General features: G+C 45.2%; 1 protein-coding gene and 1 long non-coding RNA gene across 6 annotated transcripts in view; one reads left to right on the top strand and one right to left on the bottom strand.

The window, feature by feature from the left end:
• The first annotated feature begins 9022 nt into the window (after window positions 1–9022).
• Window positions 9023–15708, top strand: LOC310693421. Its single transcript, XR_014519160.1, has 2 exons — window positions 9023–9110; window positions 15459–15708. It is a non-coding gene; the product is annotated as an uncharacterized lncRNA (long non-coding RNA).
• The window catches only part of ARNT2 (aryl hydrocarbon receptor nuclear translocator 2), a 146814-nt gene continuing 132671 nt past the window's right edge, over window positions 9812–23954 (bottom strand). For 4 of the 5 annotated variants that reach the window (XM_083475337.1, XM_083475338.1, XM_083475339.1 and 1 more), the window contains exons 16-19: window positions 22141–22279; window positions 20544–20709; window positions 15527–15663; window positions 9812–14441 (exon numbers count right to left, since the gene is read on the bottom strand). In XM_083475337.1, coding sequence (XP_083331463.1) covers window positions 14343–14441; window positions 15527–15663; window positions 20544–20709; window positions 22141–22279 — 541 coding nt within the window. In that variant the 3' untranslated portion in view covers window positions 9812–14342. The remainder of the gene's footprint in view (window positions 14442–15526; window positions 15664–20543; window positions 20710–22140; window positions 22280–23954) is intronic. The other variant, XR_014519135.1, reaches the window with a different exon arrangement.

Here is a 23954-nt window from a genome sequence, read left to right as displayed (position 1 = left end):
CTTTCCCAATATCAGGGTCTTTTCCAGGGAGTCTTCTCTTCTCATGAGGTGGCCAAAGTATTGGAGCCTCAGCTTCACAATCTGTCCTTCCAGTGAGCACTCAGGGCTGATTTCCTGAAGAATGGATAGGTTTGATCTTCTTGCAGTCCAGGGGACTCTCAAGAGTCTCCTCCAGCACCATAATTCAAAAGCATCAATTCTTCGGCGATCAGCCTTCTTTATGGTCCAGCTCTCACTTCCATACATCACTACTGGGGAAACCATAGCTTTAACTATACGGACCTTTGTTGGCAAGGTGATGTCTCTGCTCTGGATCACTGCCTTGCTGTGGTGAAGGGGCTTGCATAACTCAAGAGAAGCTATGAGCTATGCCGTGCTGACCCCCCCCCCTTATCTTTGTACAGTATAGCAAAAGTCAGAGGTTTCTATGGACAGCTGCCAGCCAAACACATCTCCCTGTTCTCCATCCAGCAAGCAAGAGGCATTAGCTCAGTCAAAGGTCGCATTTGAGCTGGGCAAAAGCTGTTTATGGGGACATGAAGCAGGGCTAGCGAGAAGTGTAGCCTGGGAACAGAGGGGATGGGGAGCTCATGGCATGAGGTTTGTTTGTGTAATGCTATATCATATTTTTGCATTGTGTCTTAATGAGAAGGTTGTTAGCTGCTTAGGGGAGAGGTCTTTGCAACATGCAACCAGGCATATGCTTTGCAGCATTAAGAAAAAGGTGTGTCGTGAAATAGTTTCTGTGCAGTTGAGGATATGGTACTAAACAAGGCTGCTTCTGAAAAAGAAATAGATGTGAACAAGGTTTTTAAAAGGCTGGAAATGAAAAGGAAAACTTGTTTCTTTTCCATCTTCACAACCTTTTTGTAACAGTATGTTATGGGACCAATTACATGAGTAGTCAAAGCCATTTACTGACTCATACTGAGTTCTGCTTAAACAGTATATGTTGGAATGCATCGCTACAAAATAGTTCAAAACAAAGAGAAGACTTGTGCCATGGGATTGTGCCATGGTGGTCTCTAGCCTTGCATTATGCTGAGCACCCCAACATTTATTTTGTGCTGAGATGGTTTCACTTTAAAAACTGAAAGTCTTGGTGCACACACACACACACACCACTGGCAGATGGCACAGATGTGTCTCCCATAACCCCTGCCCTCTATGTTTAGGACTGCAGCTCAGATTTGCTTTCACTGCAGTAGGACTGATGGGAATGGAAGCATTTTCTGGGCCAGTGGGGGAATTGCACCCACTGGATGCTGCCTCCTCCCAGTCTGAATCAATTTAATTTTGCCACTGCTTCACAATTCATCCCACTTATGAAGAAATTACTAACCCTGAAATCCCAAAAGGTTTGTTTATGGATTTTTCAGTGGCACGGTTCTCGGCCGGCTTTTCTCCACTGAGGATGTTGATGCCTTCAGCTATTATTCCGTCAAAGGAGCATTAGGGAGGCATTAAAATGGACAGGAAACACAGGGGGGATCTCTTGCGTAACAACGAGGGCGTTGGCTTTCCCCATTTCTCCTGGAAACTGGATTTATTGCTGGGCACAAAACCACAGCTCACAAAGGAAGAGGATTGTTGACGCATGAATGTGCATTGAAAGTCCAGTCACCTAAACAAACAGTGCTCTCGGAAGAAGAGCCCTCTTGACGTCACAACGCGAGGAAATTACTCATCCTTTATTTTGCAGAAATTAGGCTTCGCTGATATTTTCTCCCCTTCCCTCCAAGAGCTTTCCCAATAGGACTCTGGGTAGGGCCACGTACAGTAGGTCAGCGTTATCTATGCTTTTTTGTTCTGTTCAAATATGAACTGGGAAGGCAGGAACACCACCTGGTTGCAGCTCATAGGGGTTAATATTTTCATAGCTGCAGCCACACCAATCGCATCCTGATTATTCAATCTCACCATCAGCATCAACATTCAGAGCAAAGAGAAAGGAGGTCATGAAAGCAGAAAGGATGGGTGGAACTGGAAACAGACATCCTTTATCTTTCCCAGTGAAGCAACTTCCTTTCAGCTATTTGGCAGGCCTCAGAAGTGCTTTCTCTGGTACATGCCCTCCAACATTTCTCTGATGAAAATAGGGATGTCCGATTCATTCATAAATATACCCCACCTTCCGACTGGGTTGCACCAGCCGCCCTCGGCAGCTTCCAACATATATAAAAACATAAAGGAGCCCTGACCATTAGGTCCAGTCGTGACCAACTCTGGGGTTGCAGTGCTTATCTCGCTTTATTGGCCGAGAGAGCCGGCATGCAGCTTCTGGGTCATGTGGCCAGCATGACTAAGCCGCTTCTGGCAAACCAGAGCAGCACACGGAAACGCCGTTTACCTTCCCACCGGAGCGGTACCTATTTATCTACTTGCACTTTGATGTGCTTTCGAACTGCTAGGTGGGCAGGAGCTTGGACCAAGCAATGGGAGCTCACCCCGTCGCGGGGATTCAAACTGCCGACCTTCTGATCGGCAAGTCCTAGGCTCTGTGGTTTAACCCACAGCGCCAGCCGCAACATAGCAAAACATTAAACATTGGAAAACTTCCCTCTACGGGGCCACCTTCAGATGTCTTCTAATGGATGTATAGTTACTTATCTCCTTGGCTCAGGGGTCTCATAACTCCATGCCCTTCAACATTTCACCAATGAAAATAGGGATGTCCTGAGGGAAAGACAGGCATTCCAGGATCAAATCAGAATCTGGGATGGCTTCTGTAAATCCGGGACTGTCCCTGCAAAATAGGGACACTTGGGAGGGTCTGCTGGTATAAGCTCAGTGGCAGAGCTTATGCTTTGCATGCAGAACGTCCCAAGTTACGTCTCTGGCATCTCCAGGTAGAGAGAGCCCCTTGTCCACAAAGCCAGAGAGCCACCGAGCAAGATGGACCAGTGTTCTGACTCAGTATAAAGCAGCCTCCTGTGTTCTTGTTATTTTTCATACAGTTGTCCTACTCATGATTACTTTGTGGCAAGGTCAGGTCAAGAGTTTTTGAGCCAAGCACTGGGTCTTCCTAATAAAGAGTCTTTTATGAAGGTAGATGACTGTACTGGTATATTGGAGCTCTAGGTAAACATGGGAACAGAGTGCTTAAGAACATTATGATTATTACTGTTTATTATGTCTCTTCATCTGTCTCCTTGCAAAAAGGGTCCTAAAGCAACTTACAAATGAGTAAGATGCAGCTGACATGAAAGGAACTAATTCTACAGCCCGGGAGTCATTTTGGACTCACAGCTGTCCATGGAGGCGCAGGTCATTGGGGTGGGAGCTCATCCCATCACATGGATTCGAACCACCGACCTTCTGATCAGCAATCCCAAGATGCTCAGTGGTTTAGACCACGGTGCTACCCGTGTCCCTTTCACTGCCTGACATCAGGCAGGCCTGCTATAAAAACATATTGTGCTGCAAGCCTGTGTTTATAACTCTGCTTTATAGAATCTTATAGAACACTGTTGGGTTACCAGGACCCCTCTGCAACCTGAATTCAGTAGCATACCCTCCAACATCCCACTGATCAAAATTAGGACACTAATTTTTTTGGTCCCAAACTCTCGCGGAAGCTAGCTGATGAGACGCCAAAAATGAGTGTCTTTTGGTCCAGCGCTCTGCTGAGAGGCAGCTGACTTGCACTAGAGTGCCATATCAAAAAATGGGACATTCCAGGATCTGGTCAGAAACTGGGATGGGTTCTGTAATTCTGGGATGTCCCGCTCAAATCAGGACGCTTGAGGGGTATGCAGTAGTCAAGGTTGAACAAACAGTGCAATGAAAAGTAGATCAGTTCTCTCTGGAAGACGTGGCTAGGATGGAATCATTACTGCTAACACTTTAGAAACTGGCCTCTCTTTTAAAAAAATATATGAAAGAAAGCTAACTTCTATAGGCCACCCAAGTTTGGGAAAGTATAAAGTGGAGACAATGTGAGGTTTTCAGGGTTGTGTGCTTTTTAACAATTAAAAGACACAATTGCTTCATTTGAAAAAGCAAAATGAACCTGGGAGGGAATTTCTGGAAAACGGTTTCTGCCCTAAATAAAAAGACACACTAACACAATAATTAAAGAAAGATGATGGCGGTCAGGCGCCAGGAGCCAAGTGAAGAGACGTTCCAATTTACAGCAGCTCTTGGCTGAGGAACCTTCTCAGGCTCCAGGTTTTCTACTTTTGTTTTCTTGTTCAGTCTGCCTTACCCTTTCCCACCGATCGCCACACTTGTTTGCTTACGTCATTTAATGCAGAAACACTAGTAAACATCCTTTGCAAGGCTGGGAAGCGCCTACAACCTAAAAGAAACTGAGTTAAGACAAATTTGCATGAACAATGATTTTGCCCGCTGTCAAATAATAATTCTGTTCCTATAACCTCCCTCTCCTGCAGCTTGGAAAAACTGCACCAGCTCAAAAGGGACTAAACTGAATATTGGGGTCGCTCCAGAACCATGTTTTATTACGGCCTTATTCTGCAACATGTTCTTGATGCAAGAATAGTGCTTTAGTGATGGATTTATTTTGCTTTAAGGCTATCTGTACAGTGGTACCTCGGGTTAAGTACTTAATTTGTTCCGGAGGTCCGTTCTTAACCTGAAACTGTTCTTAACCTGAAGCACCACTTTAGCTAATGGGGCCTCCTGCTGCTGCCGCGCCGCCGGAGCACGATTTCTGTTCTCATCCTGAAGCAAAGTTCTTAACCTGAAGCACTATTTCTGGGTTAAGAGAGTCTGTAACCTGAAGCGTATGTAACCTGAAGCATATGCGCCGCCAACATGCGATTTCTGTTCTCATCCTGAAGCAAAGTTTTTAACCTAAGGTACTATTTCTGGGTTAGCGGAGTCTGTAACCTGGAGCGTCTGTAACCCAAGTACCACTGTATATATTCCCTACACTTAGAAAAATGTCACGTCATGTATAAGATATAGAAGCTTCCCAAGGAAAGTTTTCAGACGTCTAGTTTTTTCTTTTGGGGGGGGGGAAATCATTCAGATATGCAGCCTCCTGCCTCTCAACATCCTGCTGCCAGAAATGTTTCTATACTCCAGAAATGTCTTACCACTCAAGTTGCTCCCTGGGCAGCCTGGCTTTGTTGAACTGCTCTTTAGTGACCCCAGAGCTCTCCTGCTTAGGAGACTTTTGCCAGCGTCAGCTGCACTTGTTTCAGTCCAATACACTTGGGTCTAGACTGATTTGGCATTGATGCAATTTGGCTCCGTCTCAACATCTCCTGTCTCCTTGTATTTACACACCTGCCAGCTCAGAGCATCTTCCTTCTCTTCTGCATTGTTTTCTTAATGAGTCAAGGGTTGTTCACACTCTTGCACCATTGATCGAGCCCCCCCCCCAGTCTCGCCCCTTGTGCAGTCTGATCTCACATAAGAGAAAGCATCTTGGTCACCATCCAAGATGAGCATGGGAACAGGCTGATTCACTTGTAATACCCTGCTCTGGGGGCAAGGATCACTGCCTTAGCCATCTCCAGGAACAAAGTAGCTGCGTTTGGATGTCACAATAAAACATTATGAGTTTGTGGGGTGCGAGGCACCCTAAATTCCTGGGTTCAATAGAAGTTAGAATGAATAAAAGTTTGTGGAGTTAAACTGAGCCAAACTGCTTATGTTAAAAATACAAGCCAGGACAACCTGGTGATCCATTGCTGAGTGTGGATCATTAGGGGAACAAAGCCTGAGAATGGCAGTCGTTAACAGGACGCAGGTGGCGCTGTGGTCTAAACCACTGAGCCTCTTGGGTTTGCCGATCAGAAGGTCGGCAGTTCGAATCCCCGCAAGAGGGTGAGCTCCCGTTGCTCTGTCCCAGCGCCTGCCAACCTAGCAGTTCGAAGGCTGTGTGGAGAGAGTCTCTTCCTTTAAATTCCTGGAAGTTCATCTTAGTGAAGACCTTACTTGGAAGGTCAATACAGGTGGTGAGGAAGGCCCAACAGAGACTTCATTTCCTTAGAGTCTTGCGAAAGAACAATGTTAGACAGCAACTGATGATTTCCTTCTATCGGTCCACAATAGAAAGTGTTCTCTCATACTGTATTACGGTGTGGTACGCTGGTTTGACAGCCATGGACAGAAAGTCCCTACAGAGGGTGGTGAAGACAGCACATGATATCATGGGCTGTCGCCTGAGTCCGCTAGATGTTATCGCAGGAGACTGTTGCCTCAGATGAGCGAGGAACATTCTTAGGGCTGACTCACACCCTGGCCAGCACCTTTTTAATCTCCTGCCCTCAGGCAGGAGATATAGAAGTATGATAAGCCGCACCAACAGGTTAAAGAACAGTTTCTACCCGTGGGCCGTGAGGCTGCTGAATGGAAGACAGCAACATTGCAGCTGACGTTTGGTGTTGGTGGTTGTACAACAGCACACAGAGTGTAACAAGGACTGAGAGATTGGGGGGGGGGGCTCATTTAATCTCACTTCAAACAAGTGGTACAGTGACAATGAAGTATTTCTATTAGTCATGCTGGCCATGTGACCGGGAAAGCTGTCTGCAGACAAATGCTGGCTCCTTCGGTCTGAAAGCGAGATGAGCACCACAACTCCATCGCCGCCTTTGACTGGACTTAACTGTCCAGGGTCCTTTACCTTTTACCTATGCGATTAACAAAGCAATTACTCTGTGTCAGATAACAGAGAGGTGTGAGTCCCGTATTTCTCTAGATAGGTAGTTAGGTAAAGGTAAAGGTAAAGGTACCCCTGACCGTTAGGTCCAGTCGTGGATGACTCTGGGGTTGTGCGCTCATCTCGCTCTATAGGCCGAGGGAGCCGGCGTTTGTCCGCAAACAGCTTCTGGGTCATGTGGCCAGCATGACTAAGCCGCTTCTGGCAAACCAAAGCAGTGCACAGAAACACTGTTTACCTTCCCACCGGAGTGGTACCTATTTATCTACTTGCACTTGACGTGCTTTCGAACTGCTAGGTGGGCAGGAGCTGGAACAGAGCAACAGGAGCTCACCCTGTCGCAGGGATTCGAACCACCGACCTTCTGATCAGCAAGTCCTAGGCTCTGTGGTTTAGACTACAGCACCACCAACGTCCCAGATAGGTAGTAAGAAGGGGACAAAAGGCCAGAGTTTTTGGGATGACAGTTGGAAGTGATGTACTGGCAAAAACTGTAGCAGGCTGTAAAAAAAGAGACAGAGAGCATGGCTGATTTCTGTTTTGGATCCAAGGCAGCAGCACCTATGGGAGAATCAAGAGACGCTTTTGGAGTGCAATGCTAGGAACCTCTCCGTTGTAGACTCAGACTGTATATATGTGTAAATAAACCATATATCATAAAGACATCACAATCTCCACTGTGCCTCATTTCCAAGAGGAAACATGAACCCCAGGTAAGCGTCTGGAACCCCTGGAATGTCACACTGATGTGGATATTGGGGTGATGTGTAACAATAGTTTATTGCTGGGCAGCATTTATAACCACCAGCACCTGGAAGATACTTGCCTGCCACCAGTGTCAAAGCAAAATTCAATTGTCAGTCTGGATGGCTTCTGTATGTGGAATTTGGGGAGCGAATGTCATCTTGTCCTTTGGCCAGCAAATTGTATTGAATGAGCTCTGGTTCCAGCTATGAAAAGACAAACCATGCACATCTTCCAGAGAAACACAGCTGGCATGAAATGACACAGGTGGCATATTCTGGTCAGGGCAGATGAATGTAGGACAGCTATATTTCATTAATTGGAAGAGATGTCCACGGTGTATTTGGCAAACGCTGCAGCACTCAGTGCAATAGATGCATGGCATTTAGGTCAAACCAAGATAAGTCAAAGGGCTTCTAAGGCTAAAGGGATTTGAAGTGACCATGTTTTATTGCTTCCCTTAAAAATCATAGGGTGGTCATGAGAGGCCATCAAGAGGCAATTCTACTTCCACCACAATGATCATTTTGGATTAGCTGTTGCTGCAAAATCTGATGCTACTTTTAACAACATTTGTGTGTTTTAATTTCTTCCCTACTCATATACATTACACCTTGCCCTCTTCTCCATTATATATATTCCTTCAGTGGGACACCGCCCTCCCCAGTGCTGTATTTTGAGATTAGTGAGTGAGTTCCTGCTCCAATTTCCATCTTTTAATGCTGCTTTTGCCGTTTATTAGCACAGCCTTCTCAGTGGTGACCCCATGTGGGAGGCATCACTGCCTGCCTTTAGGAAACACACATAAACTTACCCATGCCATCCAGCCTCTGAGGCAGTTGCTCAAAAAATTGTGAAATGTAGAATAAAAAAAAATCACAAGCAAATTACGGAATAGTAGAATCCTATGCATTCTTTACTTAGAGGTAGATCTCACCAAGATCAGTGGGCCATGCTAGTAAGCATATTTGAGATTGCAACCTAGGTTGCTCAGTCAATAAAATTAAAGGGTTGCTAGCCCTGTTCAGAGTACACCCATTAAAATTAACTAAAATTATGGAACTTGGGCCAATGGAGTTTAATGGGTCTACTCTGAGTACAATGTAGATGGATGCAACCCAAAGATCCATTTATTTGCATTAGAGTCAAGAACATTCACTACATCGTGTAGAGGCGGTGTCCATAACTTTATGTAGAGGCGACATGATAGCTTGTAAAATTATGCAGGGGCGAGAAGAAAATGGACAGAAGTTTCCCTCTCTTAACCCTTGAACTTGTGGACACGCAATGAAGCTGAATGCTGGAAGATTCAGAATAGATAAAAAGTGCAGTATTTTTCGCTCCATAAGACGCACCTGACCATACGATGCACCTAGTTTTCAGAGGAGGAAAGGGGGAAAGCCCCCTTTTTTGGGGGGGGGGGTCAGCTTACAGTTGTGCGGCTTCTTTTGCAAAGGGGAAAAGCCTTGGTTTTTTGGGGTTCAACTCACAGTTGTGCAGCTTCTTTAGGAACGGAAAGGGAGCCATTTCTATAGTTTCCAGACAGATAATCAGCCAGTCACATGTTGCTGGGGAAACAAACAGAACATTCAACAATGGAGGCCTGGGCAAGGGGGCGGGGCCGGAAAGGGAGCCAGTGATCGACCACACATTTGCTCCGAAAGACGCAAAGACATTTCCGCTTACTTTTTAGGAGGAAGAAAGTGCATCTTACGGAACGGAAAATATGGTACTTATTCATGCAGCACAAAGTTAAAGTATGGAACTCACTCCTGAGGAGGGAGTGATGGCCACATAGATGGTTTTCAAAGATTAGAGAAACTAATGGAGGAAAAGGCTCTTGATGTCCACAATCTGCCTCCGTAGTTGGAGGCAGTAATGGTTCTGAAAACCAGTTGCTGGAGGCCACATACATGGAAAAGGCTCCTGTGTTTGGGTCCTGCTTGCAGGGTTCTCCTAGGCACCTAGTTGACCACAGTGAGAGCAGGATGTTGGACTACGTGAGACTTTGGCCTGATCCAGCAGGCTCTTATGATGTTCTCAGGTGTAGGAGAACATGCAGTCTGAGGGACTTCACAGGGAGCCTTCTGGGAATCACATGACAGTGGTAGGTGGGCAAAAATGGGTGGATCAAAAGATGCGAGTCTTACCTTTGTACAGTTGGCTACATTCCAGCCATGTGAAAGTCGGAAATTCCTACACCACACCCACCTCTCTCTACAATCCATTCAGGCAAGTAAAGGGGCATCGTCACATTTCAAGGGCACTGTCCAGCCCCACAAAAGCACTCGAGGAGTGTAGGAAGCAAGACTGTCAAGGAATGTGGCCTGGAGAAGAGACCTGTGGGCTGGCTTGATGGTTGTGTTTGGCTCTCAGGACGGAGGTTCTCCACCCCTGCGTTACACGACAGCAGCAGTTAACAACAGCTCGTGATGCTTTATTATTTTAATGAAAATTTAAAAGGCAGGTTATTAATTATACAGACACACAAAACTGGTTTTGCTATACAGAACACTTAGAAGTACAAAATACAGTTTTATCCACAACACAGTTCCACATTGACACCAAAGGGCTCTAACAGATACGGATGCAAATGGTAGAAAAAGTCAATTAAAACACGCACACACACACCATTGGCATATATTTTTAAGGGGCAAAGGTATGGCACATAATCTGAAGCTCTGAACTGAGCACTTTCAGTTCTAAATGAAAGAGAGTTCCAAACGCCTGCTTACCTCTTCCCTGCTGAGGTCAATGAGGATGATCTTGCCATAGTTAAGCACATTGTTTTCAGTGGGAAAATACTGTTGATAATGCTTGGCGTTCAAAAAACGTTTCCTCCTTGCTCCCACCTAGAAAGGGGCCTGAGCTACAGTTGGAAGAATCTGTTCATTTTGGTTTCACTCAGGTTCTCATTTTTCCTATCTCAAAATCAGGACAGATTCAGTTTCAGTTTGAAAATTCTTTGTTTTAAAAAGTCCTTGGAGAAACTTGCACTGAAATTGTGAGAAAATTTCATAACATACACGTTTCTATGCAATGTACACTCTTTTATTTTTGCAAAGCAATTTTCTTTAATATAAGAATTTTTTTGAAGTAACTCTATTCTATGCATACTTTACCCTGGTATATGCATTTTTGTACACACTACTTGTTTGGGGAACTGCACCACAAAATTTGGAGACGTGAATTGCAAAGGATGGCTGTGTTTTGTTTTGCGTATTTCTAGAAAGTGTGAATTAGCTATGTCCACCTTTAAATGTGAACTGTGTTGAATTCTGCCCGCCCCACAGGCAGAAATGAAGGATCAAGGGCTGAGCCAGGGTAGAAACCAATGTCTCGGAATAAATGGGCAGACCAAGGGGTGGAGTCAAGAGAAGGATGAAGCAAGTCATGGTAGTCAGAGCCTGCCAGAATCTTGGGTTTGCTGGCTTGTCAGATCTCTGCGCTGGTCACATGACAGGATGTGATCAGACCAGCAAATCCATTTAGTTAATATACTTAGAGGGCACTTTCCCAATGTTCAAAGCAGTGTATGATGATGATAATAACAACAACAACAATTTAATGCAACAGCAGCAAATAATAATTACAGATGTAGTCCTCAACCAGCCAAATCGCTGCCCCAAAACAGCACATCATATTTAAAAGCATGCTGTCTGCAAGCCTTGAGGCCACTTTAGCAAAATGCCTCCTTTTCACTGTTGCAGTTTTAACTGCTTGTCATGTGGACAACTCAAGCAGGGCATAATCAGCTGACCGCAACTGATACATGGGTTGGATATAGTTAGAGACAGCCCTAATGGGATGCTCTAACTAAGTATTTGCTTGCCACTCTTTCCCATTAAATCAGTAGGGCTTTAGTGCTGGATTGGGTTCACTACAGTGGTACCTCAGGTTACATACGCTTCAGGATACATATGCTTCAGGTTACAAACTCCGCTAACCCAGAAATAGTACCTCGGGTTAAGAACTTTGCTTCAGGATGAGAACAGAAATCGTGCTCCGGTGGTGTGGCAACAGCAGGAGGCCCCATTAGCTAAAGTGGTGCTTCAGGTTAAGAACAGTTTCAGGTTAAGAACGGACCTCCGGAACGAATTAAGTACTTAACCTCAGGTACCACTGTAGTACGAAAAGTGCTTAACTTTGGCTGGATCATGCCAGGAGTTACTATAAGCAGAATGGCCTGTGTCCATGCAGTTGTTAATCCAGAAAAACAGGTTTGTCAATTTAGCTCATCTTTTGCTCCCATATTTATAGCAAAACATTACCATCCTACCCTTTGCCTACCCATATCTAGCAACACCTTCTGCCCCCTCCCCAGCCTAAAGAGCTAAGGGCCAGCCTTGCTTCTTGATTTCTAAGTTGAACACAGCCACAAAAACAAACTCACCAACTCTCAAACACATCTGTCCATTGCCCATCTTGCGAGGCTACAAATTGGACAGTATGACATTGATAAGGCATTGATGGCTGCATGGCCGAGTAACTTTTGGAAGGGAGAGGAAAAACAAGGATACAGGGTTGTATTCTATGTAGCGCTATGCGAAATGTTCCACTAGCAGAAGGATTTCTTCTTGCACAATGGAATGTTCTCTCCGCCTGCTGGGCTCCCTAAATCTGTTCTGGGGTTTTCTCCAACCCTTCAGAGCAGATTTGGGGATGGCATGGGGGGATGAGAGAAGGAAAAATCCCACTGCACTAGTGTTCATCCTTGAACTATTTAGTTGAATGCTGTCCAGTGTGTAAAAATGCACATTGTGGTAGTAGTAGAAGTTATCCAACATGGTGGTGAACACTGTACCAGAAATGAACTAGAAGCTTAAGTAACAGTAGACTTGTTAAGAGGTACCTGTAATTACATACTGTGCTTTAATGCAAAGAAAGGGAATCAAACCAAATATGGAAACGGATGGTTTAAATTATAGGTGGAACTACATGTTACACTCAAGATGAGACTTCTGCTGAAAATGGTACTGCTGCAGCAGGTATATCAGGCTCATTTGTAGAGTTGGGTGAATTTGTCAGTTTCTGGTTCCCCAAGTTTCTCCTTTTCCTGCTCTTAAGTTCATTTCTCCAGCAATTTGCAACGGGGGGAGGGAATCCTCATTAAAATTTGCCAGCATTTTAGTGCTAATTTTTCCTAATATACACATTTCTATGTGCATTTTCGACCAATATACAAATGATTGCAATTTCACTTTAAAAAACTGCATGCTTATGTGTCATTTTCACTAATGCATGCATTTTTATGCACACTTTCCACCAATTTAGGCATTTTTGTACGCATTTTCTGTCTGGAGAAACTCCATTGCAAAATTCAGAGAGGTGTGAATTCTAAAGGATAGTTGTGTTTTGGCAGGCTTAATGGTACAGAAAGCATGAACTAGGAGGTCTCTCATTAAAATTTGAACAAAATGGCTAATCCCCTTATTGGAATGCTGCTGCCTTTCTCTGCCCCAGCCAGGAGTGGCCAATGATGGGCAGGAAAGCATTCCATAATATGACCTTGTGGCCATAGATAACTGATCCTACGCATTACAGCTGAGCAGGGCTGGGGGTGAAATCTGATTCTAACAGTTGCAAGTGGGAGATTTGACAGCAGCTCCAAGTACAGAGTTAACATGCCTTTCCACCTTCCATTTGATAAGCATTTTGAACTAGCCTCTTCAACAGAAGCACCACCACCACCATTTTGTTAGCTAAAAATGGCTAGGAAGCAAGTTAGGCTCCACATTAGAACCTGCCCCTTTCCAGAAAGCAATGGCCCAACACAGCTGCTGACTCCAGCTATTGCTGCAATGTTGCTTGCCAATTTCTGGCTGAGCTTAAAAAGCAACAACAACCCACATGCTTTGTTTGTTTTCTAAACCACTTTCAAGCAGTATTATGGTCGCAATCCAGCTGTAGGGTGCAGAGGCGCACTGCACAGAAATGTTATCATAATGGTTTGGCTGAGTGTTACAAGCAGGTGAAACCGTAGATTGCCAAAGCCACATGAATTTATATAGCTGATGGAGTGGTGTGCAGAGCCCCAATGGGCATATAGGGATTTCAAAGCAAAATACATGTGCAACCTGTCCCCTTAAGCTTGGACTGTAAGCCCTCCGAATATATTGCTACCCTCTTCAGGCACAGACTTCCCTTATATATGGTAAAATAACAAATCCAAAACTCAAGATCTAGTTTGTACAACACCAGATATACAGATAGTACTAAAATGTACATACATTCAAGCCTAGCTGTGTTAAAATGAGATAGGAAAGGCGCTGGAACCTCCTGCCAGAAAGGACTAGGTTATAGTTACACAACCTTACATTCAAACTGGCCTAAAATGACCATAAAAAGGATCAAAATGGCTTCAATCTCTGTTGTCATGGGGTGAGGGGACCATTTGCACAACCATGTACAGACACTCTCAGCTGTTCTGCTACCTTTCCAAGAACCACCAGAATGGAGCTCTCTGACCCCCCTGTGGTCTATGAGTCATAGCTAGGGAGCCTCACAACAGGAGGTCTTATCTTCAAGTAGCCAGCAGAGGACTGGAGTGTTTATTTCATTATCTGTTCACACAAGCAGCTTTCTCTAAGGAGGGAAGTTAGAAATGGTTCACATTCAAATATTAAGAGCCAAGAGAAAGTTAAAAATCAAAGTGCCTCCCTGCTCGTCCCCACCACCCGCCCCACCCAAGCTCAAAACCCTACCACAAATGGGAATGAAATACAAAATGAATCCTTGCGGCGAATGCCAACCAGGTGGCGTTAGGTTATTTCATTAGAACTTGCATGGTCAACACTTGGAAGGAGCGCAAGTGATTATCTGAAGTACGAGAAGGGGGCGTTTCTTGTTTTATAGCTTCTATGATAATGTTAACACAGGGAAAGCGGATCTCATACTACCCTGGTATGCTGATTTCCTTTCCCAGAATGTCCTTTGCAGAGGTTATCTGGCTAGGTAAAATTTACTCAGAAAATGGAGGAAACATTCCCAAATCAGCAAAATCTTCAATGTTGTAATTGCCGGTCCCTTGGGTCGGATCTCCTGGAATAGGCAGCATATCCTGGATGATAAAAGAAAATGAAAGGGAAACGTGATTTTTCTTGTACAGTGGTATCTTGGGTTACAAATGCTTCAGGTTACAGACGCTTCAGGTTACAGACGCCACTAACGCAGAAATAGTACCTCGGGTTAAGAACTTTGCTTCAGGATGAGAACAGAAATTGCATGGCGGCAGCGGGAGGCCCCATTAGCTAAAGTGGTACCTCAGGTTAAGAACAGTTTCAGGTTAAGAACGGACCTCCAGAATGAATTAAGTTCTTAACCCGAGGTACCACTGTATCCTTATCTAGGGCAAAGCCCCTTTAGCATCTCCCCCCTTTGTCACTTAACTGCACCGCAGGCTTCCTCAACCTCGGCCCTCCTGATGTTTTTGGCCTACAACTCCCATGATCCCTAGGACCAGTGGTCAGGGATGTTGGGAATTGTAGTCTCAAAACATCAGGAGGGCCGAGGCTGAGGAAGCCTGCTGTGCAGTAACTAACGGCAAAAGCAGCAAGGAACAGTCAGCTGGCAATTTAAGAAAGAAGTGCTCTGTGCAAAATCGCAGGACTGGTGTAGCGCATTGCCAGCCCAGCCAGGTAAGCCCACCAGCGCCCACACCTGTGTAGGGCCACTTAAACCTGGAGCTGGCACCAAACTTCAGTTTCTGTAGCTCCACATACAGCATCCTGCTACCATCTAGCTTGGATGTGATCAGATGACCGACCAGTTCTTTCCATAAGGAATAAACCAGAGGTAGGCAACCTAAGGCCCGGGGGCCGGATGCGGCCCAATCGCCTTCTAAATCCAGCCCACCGACAGTCCAGGAATCAGCGTGTTTTTACATGAGTAGAATGTGTCCTTTTATTTAAAATGCATCTCTGGGTTATTAGTGGGGCATAGGAATTTGTTCATTTCCCCCCAAAAATATAGTCTGCCCCCCCGTGGTCTGAGGGGTGGTGGACCAGCCCATGGCTGAAAAAGGTTGCTGACCCCTGGATAAAATGATATTTGTTGACAGTTTGCTGCCTTTTAATAGGACCCAAAAGGTCACCTGCAAGAGACGGATCACCTTGCCATGCTGAATCACGGGTCCAGGGGACTCACCTGGAACACTTCTGTCTGGCTGGTTTGCTGGTGAGGATGCTGCTCACTGTTTTGCTGGTTGTGATGTTGGCTTTGCCACTGGGACCACACCTCCGAAGGCCTCCCTTGGAACTGTCCGCTGCTTTGGCTGCTTTCAGCTGGAAAATAAAATAAAGTTACAAGAGTGGGTCTTTTAAAATGTACTTCTGCTTTTCTTTTCTTTTTTGACTAAACAAATAATAATAATAATAATAATAATAATAATAATAATAATACAGTGGTGCCTCGCAAGACGAAAAGAATCCGTTCTGTGATTCTCTTTGTCTAGTGGTTTTTTTGTCTTGCGAAGCAAGCCCATTGACGGATTAGCAGATTAGCGCTATTAGCGGCTTTTAGCGGCTTATCTGCTGATCGGATCAGCTGATAAGTGGCTTAGCGGCTTAGAAAAAGGGGGGGGGAGAAAAAAAACCAGCAGGAACTCGCAAGACATTGTCGTCTTGCGAAGCAAGCCCATAGGAAATTCGTTTTGCGAAGCACCTCCAAAACAGAAAACTCTTTCGTCTAGCGAGTTTTCCGTCTTGCGAGGCATTTGTCTTGCGGGGCACCACTGTAGTAGTAGTAGTAATAATAATAATAATAATAATAATAATAATAATAATAATATAGAAATGCAGCCCATCTGGCCGGGTTTCCCCAGCCTCTCTGGGCAGCTCACAACAGAATATTAAAAACACGATAAAACACCAAGCATTAAAAACTTCCCTAAACAGGGCTGCCTTCAGATGTCTTCTAAAAGTCAGACAGTTGTTTATTTCCTTGACATCTGATGGGAGGGCGTTCCACAGGGCGGGCGCCACCACTGAGAGGGCCCTCTGCCTGGTTCCCTATAACCTCACTTCTCGCAGGGAGGGAGCCCCCAGAAGGCCCTCGGAGCTGGATCTCAGTGTCTGGGCTGAACGATGGGGGTGGAGATGCTCCTTCAGGTATACTGGGCCGAGGCTGTTTATGGTTTTAAAGGTCAGTGCTTTGAATTGCGCTCAGAAATGTACTGGGAGCCAGTGTAGGTCTTTCAGGACCGGTGTTATATTCATTCCTGCCGACCTTAGGTCTAGTTCTCTGTGCCTGAGATTTGCGCAGTGTTCCTTCATGCATTTAGGATTAACTTCTCCTTTATACACACACACTCACATGCATTGCCTGTCAAGGGCTAAAGGAGAGGCTCTGTTCTTGTTCTGCCCCCATCCGCACTATGCATTTAAAGCACTATGATACTGCGTTAAACAGCCATGGCTTCATCCAAAGAATCCTGGGAACTGTAGCTTATAAAGGGTGCTGAGAGTTGTTAGGAGATCCCTATTCCCCTCACAGAGCTACAATTCCCAGAGTTCACTGGGATGAGGAACTGACTGTTAAAACCACTCTAGGAATTGTAGCTCTGTGAGAAGAGTATAGGTGTCTCCAAACATCTTTCAGCAGCCTTTACAAACTACACTTCCTAGGATTTGCTGTGACTGTTTAAATTGGTATGATACTGCTTTAAATGTATAGTGCGGATGTGGCACCTGTCCAGATGGAAACTGAAAAAGACAGGGCCTTTCCTGTGGTGGCTCCCCAGCCCTAGAACCCCCTTCCAAAAGAGGTGTAGCGAAGCCCAACACTGCAATCATTTAAGCAGGGATGTGAAACCAGATTTTAAAAAAGTAAGTTATGCAGGCATTACAGATTGTTAGGAGCTTTGCTCTGTATTACTGTATCAACCAATGATATGGGTTCTAAAATATGCTTAAAGACTGTATTTCACTGGTTTCTGCTGGTTAAATTTGAAAGCTGCCTTAAGCATCTTGATAAAGTAGGAAGCATATGCTATGTATATACAGTGGGACCTCAGGTTAAGAACTTAATTAGTTCTGGAGGTCCGTTCTTATCCTGAAACTGTTCTTAACCTGAGACACCACTTTAGCTAATGGGGCCTCCTGCTGCCACTGCACGATTTCTGTTCTAATCCTGAAGCAAAGTTCTTAACCTGAGGTACTATTTTTGGGTTAGCAGAGTCTGTAACCTGAAGCGTCTGTAACCTGAAGCGTCTGTAACCCGAAGTACCACTGTAAAAAGTTACAACAATTACATAAACATATAAATAACATTCATCGCCTAATCCCACTAGTCTGAAATCAAGGAATGGGTCAAATGTGTAATTTTTTCTATATATTTTTTTTAAAGCCAAATGCCATAGCCACAAACTGGTTCCGTATCTGCACTTTTGTGCAAGAGTTAAAATTACTCCTTTTTCTTAATCGTAATAGCAATGCCCTGAATAAACAGAGCACATGCAGAACAGCTGCATCCTGAATCCCAGCAGTAGTGTGTGGGGAGGGCAGGACTTTAGGGCAGAAGTCAAGGGCCTCACTTAATGGAATGAGCAGGAAGCCCCCTCCCCACTTGACACATTTGAAAATGTGAAGTAATCATATGCATTATCTTCTGAAGAGCACCCCCCACCAAGACCATTAGGTACAGTCTTAAATGACCTAGCTTAGAACGCTGTGGAATCCCATGGGGAATGCAATTTGCCTGCCTAATCTCAAAACCTTGCATAACCCACCCCTACCATTTGCATTGGTTAAATCAATCTCATCTGGCCCAACCTGACCCCATCCCTGGACAGAACAGCCACTTTGAAGGAGAACAACCTCCACAGATTCTGGAAGGTGCAGAGACTCTGGTGAATCTCCTGTAAAAAGGAAGAGAATTTCAAAGCTGAGAGGCACCCAGTGAGAAAGTCTCCCTATGTTTCTTGAGCTCATGGATGGTAAGTTAAAGAGAGTATTATGGCCATCTATTATGTAAAAGGACCCAATTCATAATACAGTGGTACCTTGGGTTAGAAAAGCCGCTTCAGGTTACAGACTCCGCTAACACAGAAATAGTACCTCGGGTTAAGAACTTTGCTTCAGGATGAGAACAGAAATCGTGCTCTGGCGACGCGGCGGCAGCAGGAGGCCCCATTAGCTAAAGTGGTGCTTCAGGTTAAGAACAGTTTCAGGTTAAGAACAGACCTCTGGAACTAATTAAGTATGTAACCAGAGGTACCACTGTAACTGAATTAGGAAACTTGAACGAAGTCTGGTAAGGTCAAAGCAAAAGACCCTTCCTCAATGGGAATATTTTGGTCGAGTTTTGAGCTTCTCTGAGTGTGACTTAAAAAACAAAAACAAAACAGTAATAATAACCCCCATGCTTAGGGGAGGCTTTGGTATCTAAGTGATCTCTCTTCACCTTTTGTTCCTGGCACTTGCCTTCAAACCGCAGAAATTGATTCATAGCCTGTCCTGAATTATCTGCTACAAACTCCGGGCTTGAGATATGCTCTTCAGTTTGCTGAGCGAGAAAATATAAATTCAAGCTCTCCCCACTCAACACAACAGCATTTTCTCCAAGTGCAAACAAACTCAACAAAAAAAGACGGCCAGGTTTCAGGGCTCAAGGTGGATGGACTTTGTGATGACCAAAGAGCGCCATATATCTCCTATAGACTGGGGTAGTCAGCATCTCTCTCTTGTATATGTTGTCGCACCACAATGCTCATCATCCCTTTGCTCTGCTGGCTGGGACTGATGGGAGCTAGGGTGCAGCAACATATGGAGGGCACCATGTTGGCTGCTGCCCCTGCTTTAGACAACTGCCTCTACACACACACACACACAGAGAGAGAGAGAGAGAAGAATGGATTTGACTATATCTTTTAGGCTTGCAGTCGTATCTCCTACTCATTTCTCTGCATTTATACCCCACCTTTCTTCCAAGGAGCTCAAGGCAATATATATGGTTCTCCCCCTTCTCATTTTATCCTCACAACAACCCCATGAGGTAGGTTAGGCTGGGAGAGAATGCCTGGCTGCAGGTCACCCAGTAAGAGCTTCACGGCTGAGTGCTGGATCTGAACCCTGGTCCTTCAGCAATTATTCCTTCAATATATATTCCTTCCCTGCGAGAAGTGAGGTTACAGGGAACCAGGCAGAGGGCCTTCTCGGTAGTGGTGCCCGCCCTATAGAACGTCCTCCCATCAGATGTTAAGGAAATAAACAACTACAGTGGACGCTCAGGTTGCGAGCGTGATCCATGCGGGAGGCATGTTTGCAACCCGCAGCGCCACATCTGCGCATGCGTGGGTTGCGATTCGGCGCTTCTGCACATAGCGCGATTTAGCGCTTCTGCGCATGCGTGACCACCGAAACCCGGAAGTAACCCGTTCCAGTACTTCCGGGTTTTGGCGCTTCTGTAACCTGAAAAAACACAACCTGAAGCGTCTGTAACCCGAGGTATGACTATCTTACTTTTAGAAGACATCTGAAGGCAGTCCCGTGTAGGGAAATTTTTAATGTTTGATGTTTTATTGTGTTTTAAATATTCTGTTGGAAGCCAGCTAGCGTGGCTGGGGAAATCCAGCCAGATGGGTGGGGTATCAATAATAAATTATTATTATTATTATTATTATTATTATTATTATTATTATTATTAACCAAGCTGCTTTCTGGTTGTGCACCCTGGCTCACCAGTTTAGTCAATGCCCAGTTTAGTTACATGCCCACACCATACATATAAAGCACACAACCTCCCCCCAAAGAATTCTGGGAACTGTGGTTTTTAAGAGTTCTGGGAATTGTAGCTCTGCGAGGGGGTAAACTATGGTTTCCAGGATTCCTTTGTGGAGGGGAAAGGGAAACCATGACTGTTACAGTGGTAGAAATGTGCTCTGAAAGTGCAGATACTGTCTAGCCTCTTTAACTGGCCATTCTGCTTGCTGGGCCCCCAGATCACATGAATCGTGACAGCTGCACATCATTGTTGCACTCAAGTCTTGCTTGTGGGCTTCCCATTGGAACATCTGGTTGGCCACTGTGAGAACAGGATGCTGGACTAGGTTGGGCTATGGACATGGGCCTGATTCACAAGAGATATGTTCGTAGTAAGTCGAAGAGACCTCGTTGTACCTTGTGGCGCTTTTGTTTTAGGCGAGGCAGCCAGGCTCGATACCTACCAAACCCTGCTGTCCTGTTAGCTAGGCTGGAATAGGCATTCCCGCTCGGAGAGGAGGTAGCAGGACTGGACAGGGGGCTGTACGACGCTGGGTCAGCAGAGTAAGTGTGACTGGTTCCAATTGCAAAGGGAGAAGACTGAGCCTTGCCAGACTGCGAAGGAATTTGCTGAATGGGAGAGTGAAAGACAACAACATCAAGGCGTTATCATCCTTCCCGCGGCATTTGACCCAAGAACAAAGTGGCGCAACAGACTTCCATCTCGGCACATCTATTTGCAAAACAAGCATCTTTGCAGAGCTAGTTAGGTGGGTTGCTGTGCTCCAGCAACATGGGTTCTGAGCTGTTTAAGTTCAAGAAACCCAAAGCATAGCTATGTGCTACAAACTCTTCCCAGGCTAATGGTGGGGAATCCCTCTCTGTCCGAAGGCCACAATTCCCTTCTGGGTGGGAATTGGGGGGGCACATGCCAGTGGCCAGCCAGACCAGAGGCAAAAGTGGGTGCAGCAATGAATGTAAATGTTACCTTTGTACAGCACACACACAAACACACTCCATCTTCCATCCAGGGAAGGGAGAGGCATTATCAGAATTCAAGGACACATTCAGCCAGGCTTTTTTTTAATGTTTGCCAAACTGCTTTTATTGCTTTTCCAAATTTTACCTAAAAAGCTAAAGGTACCCCGACTGTTAGGTCTCGTCACGGACCACTCTGGGGTTGCACGCTCATCTCGCTCTATAGGCCGAGGGAGCCGGCGTTTGTCCGCAGACAGCTTCTGGGTCATGTGGCCAGCATGACTAAGCCGCTTCTGGCGAACCAGAGCAGCGCACAGAAACGCCATTTACCTTCCTGCCAGAGCAGTACCTATTTATCTACTTGCACTTGATGTGCTTTTGAACTGCTAGGTGGGCAGGAGCTGGGACCGAACAACGGGAGCTCACCCCGTCGCAGGGATTTGAACTGCCAACCTTCCAATTGGCAAGCCCTAGGCTCTGTAGTTTAGACCACAGCGCCATCCGTGTCCTTAAATTTTACCTAATCAGCCACAAATTAAAATAAATTTAATACTTTGTGTGTGTGCAAACAATGGTTTCCTACATTCTGTTCTTGATGCATCCAAAGTTTCCTCTTGTTGCTGATTTAGTTTCCTAGTTGCTTCTAATACACATTCCGTTAAACTTACCTATCCTTAACCATCAGCTATTCACTTGCCAATTCCTGCATGAACAATATTTTAACAATTGCAGTTAACTACAAGTGAGGTTACTCCGCAATTGATCAAAGCCACAATAAATCAGTAATTAACATATCCAACCAGGCTAAAGCATTCCGTACAAACAGGGCCAGTGAGAGAAGGGGCTTGGGGTTTGTTTCAGGGACCAGATTGAGAGACCTTGAGGACTGCCTCTGGTCTCTGCGCCTGAGATTCCCTTCTCCTCTCCTAGGTTAGCCAGTGCTGGCTCCAGGCTCTGCGAGAGTCTTTAGGCAATATGTATTCAGGAAGGCCCCCTCTCAGAGTGAGACTCCTGTCTCTACTGCCTTCTCTCTTTGGGCCCAGGAAGTGAAATCTTTTCTATACTTTTCTATAACCCTCCTACCTGTCCTGGAAATGGAGGGCGACTTCCCGTCCAGGCAACTTGACTCTGATTTAGCTGGCGTGAGATCTGGGACAGGTTCTGACCAGCTGATGATGATGACTGGATGTCGTTGACGCCGGGCACGTGGACCACAGACGAGCTTCAAAGGGAGAGAACAGGAATGAATTTGACGTTATAAGGATGCTCACGGGTTGCATCCAATGTTACTCATGGAATAGACCTAACAAAATCAACGACTACCTTAGGTTCATTAATTTCACAGCTCTGAGGAAAACGTTGTTGAACACAAACTACTGTTTACAAGAACACCTGTAATTACAGTTTGCAAACCTCCCAATCAACCAGTAAACCAGTTAAACAAATCACGTTTTGGGATACATGGACTACAACTCAAATGCAAAAAATGCAGACTATTACTTTTGCTGCATTGAACATCCCAGAATAACCCTTTGATCATAAGTAAACTTCTTCCTAGGACTCATGGCAATATTTTTAAAGTATACAGGGATTTTTTTTTATTGCCTGATATTCTATATCAACCTACAATGAAGATATATAGAAAGCTGAAGAGGGACCCTGATAAGGAATTAACAAGAATATAAGTACAGTGGTACCTCCGGTTGCGAAGAGGATGCGTTCTGGAGCTCCGGTCAAATCCCGAGGAATTCGCAACTGGAGGTGCTGCTTCTGTGCATGGCGTGGTTTAATGCTTCTGTGCATGGCGAAACCCGTAAAAATACTTCTGGGTTTGTCACGTATGTATCCCGAAGAATACGTAACCAGAGGTGAAAGCAAGTAGAGGTACCACTGTAGCTTATATGCACACAGATACTTTCAGAGTGTGCAAGAGGAAGGAATACCTGCCTTCAGAGATGCCCACTGCCCATTCTTTCTGCAGAAGTCACTAACCTGGATGTGCCTACCGGAAGGAAATATTAAACTAGGAACAATTACTCGTGCAGAGATGCGACAGGCAAGTTCATCTGAGGATGAACCAATCCAGCAACGTTTCTGAACATTCTAGTCATATTTGATGGAGAATTGCAGCAGAATTCCCCCCCCCCAGAGGTTGGTTAAAGGGAGGCATGGCCAGGAGCAGTGAAACACACAAAAATGCAACAGGCACATATTTTGGGCTTGCAAAACACTCTTAATTATTTAATTTATTTCTCATGGTATGCTAGCACTGCGCTCATGGCACACACAGATGTACCCTGGCAGCAATTCTGGGGAATTGCTCCAGTAACAGAGCCAGAAAGTACCAACCGAGGGACTCAAATCTTGGCAGCATAAAGGAGAAGATGAAAACAACTCTCCCCCCAGCCTTTTGCAGCTGTTTTTAAACTCCAAGAGATCCTCCTCAGCCTACATGAGCACACACAATCAGCAACAGTCTTCTTAAGCAGAGCCGTGCAACCTCCATTCCTTCATTTTACATGGATCAGTCCAGATATAACCGAAGGCTGTATGCAATTAATGTATTTGCTATGGGTGATATTGCCTCCTCCTGCATTGGTTTCAAAAAGGATGCTATTCATAATTGCAGAATGCCCCAAAAGTATACTTTTCCTACAAAAGAAAAGAATGCTTTGCAGGCATTCTCTCAGTCGTACTTAAAACCTTTCTAGAGGGGCCATAGCCCAGTGGTAGAGCGCACACTTTCTTAGTTTCTGTTTGCCACTGTGCAGCTGCTTAGAGTCACAAGGCTCTGTTTACATTCCAGAGGCAGCCCAGGCTATTGGAAGTCTCACGGGAGAAGGGAGACGGATGTGACGTACTGGTTTCTCTGTTCCTTTGTTCCTTTGTTCAGTTGC

The sequence above is a fragment of the Podarcis liolepis genome (genome assembly GCF_965112155.1).
Source record: "Podarcis liolepis genome assembly, chromosome: 14".
Classification (NCBI taxonomy): Eukaryota; Metazoa; Chordata; class Lepidosauria; order Squamata; family Lacertidae; genus Podarcis; species Podarcis liolepis.
Note: the sequence above shows the minus strand (reverse complement) of the source record. Positions and strands in the feature narration are given on the sequence as shown.